Here is a 3,865-nt window from a genome sequence, read left to right as displayed (position 1 = left end):
AAACCCAAAGATCATGCATGATTCTACGCAGACGCTACAACAGGATGAATATTTGATGCAGTTGTATCAGAAAAACAAACAAGAGAAGAATAATTAAGTTCAAACTCTTGTGCGTGTGCACATATGGTGCAATTAGACATACTGTATTGTCTACATGTTCAGTTTATGATAATCATCAGTTTGACCTGTGTTTACAGGCTATAGCAGAACTGGTGACCGAGAAGGATCTTGCAGAGGGGCGTCTGTATCCTCCTCTCAACAGCATCCGGGAAGTTTCCATCAAGCTGGCTGTGAAGGTGAGCTCGACTCTCAAGCTACAGCCGTGATTCATGCATGTCGCTGTTTACACATTCTTTGTGCTTGTGTTTTTTTTTTTTACATAATCGTTTTATGTGCATCATGACAGATTGTGGAGTATGCCTACAAAAACAAAATGGCAACGCTGCATCCGGAGCCGCATGATAAAGAGGCTTTTGTTCATTCGCTCATCTTCAGCACAGAGTACGAAGAGTTTGCAGTGGATTCGTACAGCTGGCCTGAGAATGCCATGGCTGTCCAAATGTGCAAACTGTGACCTCCAAAATACACAGACCAGAATGAGATTTAGAATGTGACAATTCTGTTTCTGTTTTAAATATGATTTCTTGACATGATTGTAATACTGAACAGTACTGTAAACAAAAAAATTCCCTTAATAAAATGTCATTTATTTCAATTTCTGGGAATTAACTCGTACATTGGAATTCTTTACATTTCTCATCGTCCATAAATCGTTAATCAGGATGCATGAGGGATGTGCAAACTGTGACCTCCAAAATACACAGACCAGAATGAGATTTAGAATGTGACAATTCTGTTTCTGTTTTAAATATGATTTCTTGACATGATTGTAATACTGAACAGTACTGTAAACAAAAAAATATCCTTAATAAAATGTCATTTATTTCAATTTCATGAGAGTTACTCAGTACATTGGAATTCTTTACATTTCTCATCGTCCATAAATCGTTAATCAGGATGCATGAGGGAACATACAACACTGTGGATGCTCATTATATATATATATATATAGAAGAAGAAGAAGAAGGTCTGAGGGAAGAAACTGTTCCTGTGTCTGGCCGTTCTGGTGCTCAGAACTCTGTAGCGTCGACCAGATGGCAACAGTTCAAAGATGGAGTGTGCTGGATTTGAGGGGTCCAGAGTGATTCTGCCAGCCCTTTTGCTCACTCTGGATGAGTACAGTTCTTGGAGACAGCAATTCGTCTCTGGTGAAACTGATTGCAGGGATATAACTAAAGACAGGACAAACTAACAAAAACAACTGCGGAGCACGCCACGGAGGCAGCCATCAGCGTCGGCGCCATCTCTAATTGAATATATACTGTATATATATATATATATATACAGTATATATGCTTTCATCAGACCATAATTATTAAGCCCCTTTCACCTTTAAAATACTTGTAATATCTAAATCTTGCCTAATGAGTCACTCTCTTCAATAAAAGCAAAATTCTGCCTCCAGATTTATAAAGTAGAGATTTTTGCATCATGCACATTATTTTAACACCATAACCAATATCTGTAGATGTTTCTGCAACTACTAATTAGTTGGTACACTTCCTGTAGCAGTTACACTGAATCTGTTGAAGTGCTTGTGTTGAAAACATTGGCAGAACTTAATGAGCCATCATTGCTGCCAGCTGAGTGCTTTATAAAGGTTTTTTTGATGCCATTGTTCTTAGTATGTATTTATGCAAGTGATGTATTTAGAGACAACATTGTCTTAATTATCTTTTAAAATGCCAGGTTTGGAGTGAGACCTGAAGACAAAATTGTCTATTTCAAAAAAGTCCCTTTAAGGCAAATCAGTTCACTTGGCAGCCAGTTATTTTCCATAGTTAGCATTTTCCATCTATTTTAGGTGAGAAATTCTGTATATATATAAAAAAAAAATACATAAACTCTGCCAACATTACGGTTTGATAACATTATTCAAATTGCCAATAAAACCTGTCAACAACTGTAAAATAAATTTGTCTTTTAAGCTAAAATCACTTTTTCCACCTGGTTCAACTAGTACTCAGTGAAGCTGTCTGTTCCCCCCTCTTGATCTATTTGGCCACTGTTCTTCCGTTACCTTTACATGACCATAGTAAAACTTGCTTTCCTCTTCAAACAGAGTACTGTGTAATATTCATTCATTTCCTGTCATCAGTGCAAACACTCCACTTATTATATCACTGTGGGTTTGGCCAGATAAACATCTCAATTACTGCAATTTGTTGTACATTTACCAAGTGCTGAGATCTGTGCTGCTGGAACATGCTGTTCCTTTGGGAATACCCTCAAAATCTGTGGATTTAAGACACGATATTTTATAAGCAAAGTTCGGGAGGAGCATGTTCAAATGATCTACCCAATCAGCTTGAGAGGAGGCCTATATATATTCATGGCCGACCCACCTACGTTCCTCGACAGATTTCCGCATCCCTCCACCACCCTATCTCCTCACTCTTGGCTTGATCCTATTCCCAACTAGGTGCATGGGGGAGAACTCTGGGTTGGGGCCAAATTCTGAGCTCGGAGCTCTCCCCTCAGACAGCACGCCAAATATGCATAACCTTAACTCTATCTGATCATATGTAAGTGTGAACTCGTGAAACAGAAATTATAATCTAAGACTATTCTTTAGTTGCACATTTACGTCATTCCTACAGTGGGAAACGATGGGATTTGCATGTCAATCATGTTTAATGAGAAGTTTCCTTACTTACAACAGCCGTCTCAGGTGATATATCACAGATAAATGTTTAAAGAAATCTAAATAAAGATTAGGAACCCACACTGCAAGATCTACAGCCCTCGATGGATACTAAGATAAAGGCTTTGATTCATTTTTAATGTACTCAAAACAAGTTTTCTGTCTCTGCCTGTCATTTCATATGAACTATATGCACAGTTATTGCTTTAGAACATTAATGAAATCTAGAGTGTTCATTTTTCAAAGAAAATTTTGAAATGGTAAAAAAAATGAATTCTCTTCATGTTAGAAGAGAAAAGATGTATTTTTATGATCTTAACTATATGTATACTTTATGGCCCACTGATGACACATCATACAAATGTAACCAAGGTAACACACAGGAACACTGCATGATAGCACAATTTACATTTCATTAAGGCTCCTTCATTTAAAGAGGAATCAGGGAGTTTGCTTATGGTGGTACAGCTATGCCAATGAATCTCATTAATACTTTTTCTCATCCAAAAGATTGATGCATTTATTGGATTTTTGTGCTCCACCGGGCTTGTTGGAAATATTCTTGTTTTGGTGACTATTTTAAGGTGAGTTTACAGGTTGACGAGGCAAAACTATCTTTTTAATTTATTTAGCCTACTTCGCATTTGTTCAAATATTATAAAAAAAATAAAATAAATAAAAAAACAAGAAAAAACAACAACACATTAACTTAATGACATGTTAAATTCGTTATTGCTTTTATAGGCTATACCTCTACCTGGAATGGTATTTGTGGTTGAAGATTTTCTCTTTCTATATAGACAAATACCTGTGTAGGCTATAGGTAGAAAGAAATATGTCAAATTCCAAAGAAAAAAAATCTAATGTAATCACAACATAACAAATAATAAAGCATGTTTATAAAGATTTACGAATGTTTTGGAAAGCATTATTGAAAGGATAGAATTGGATTTGATAGTTTTAATAATTGTATAGCTTAAATGAGATACTGCCACTATACATTTAATATCTGGTTCATTTTTCATGCAAGTTTAATTATATATGACAATAATAGATCATTTAATTTGATCATTTAAAAAAAAAAAAAAAAAATTCTTAATA

At 35.6% G+C, this 3,865-nt stretch overlaps 2 protein-coding genes across 2 annotated transcripts in view; both read left to right on the top strand.

Moving 5' to 3' along the window:
• Positions 1-70: 70 nt before the first annotated feature.
• LOC107711725 (NADP-dependent malic enzyme, mitochondrial-like) lies at positions 71-681 on the top strand (the record flags this gene model as incomplete). The annotated part of the gene is made up of 2 exons (XM_016516759.1): positions 71-296; positions 407-681. Coding segments are annotated over 2 exons (394 nt in total), but the record flags the coding sequence as incomplete, so codon positions are not given.
• A 2,068-nt stretch (positions 682-2,749) lies between these two features.
• The window catches only part of LOC107711724 (melanin-concentrating hormone receptor 2-like), an 8,860-nt gene continuing 7,744 nt past the window's right edge, over positions 2,750-3,865 (top strand). The window contains exons 1-2 of the mRNA XM_016516757.1: positions 2,750-2,791; positions 3,275-3,348. Of these exons, the coding sequence (XP_016372243.1) occupies positions 2,750-2,791; positions 3,275-3,348 (116 nt within the window). The remainder of the gene's footprint in view (positions 2,792-3,274; positions 3,349-3,865) is intronic.

The sequence above is a fragment of the Sinocyclocheilus rhinocerous genome, unplaced genomic scaffold, assembly GCF_001515625.1.
Source record: "Sinocyclocheilus rhinocerous isolate Xijiao unplaced genomic scaffold, SAMN03320098_v1.1 scaffold1199, whole genome shotgun sequence".
Taxonomy (NCBI): domain Eukaryota; kingdom Metazoa; phylum Chordata; class Actinopteri; order Cypriniformes; family Cyprinidae; genus Sinocyclocheilus; species Sinocyclocheilus rhinocerous.
Note: the sequence above shows the minus strand (reverse complement) of the source record. Positions and strands in the feature narration are given on the sequence as shown.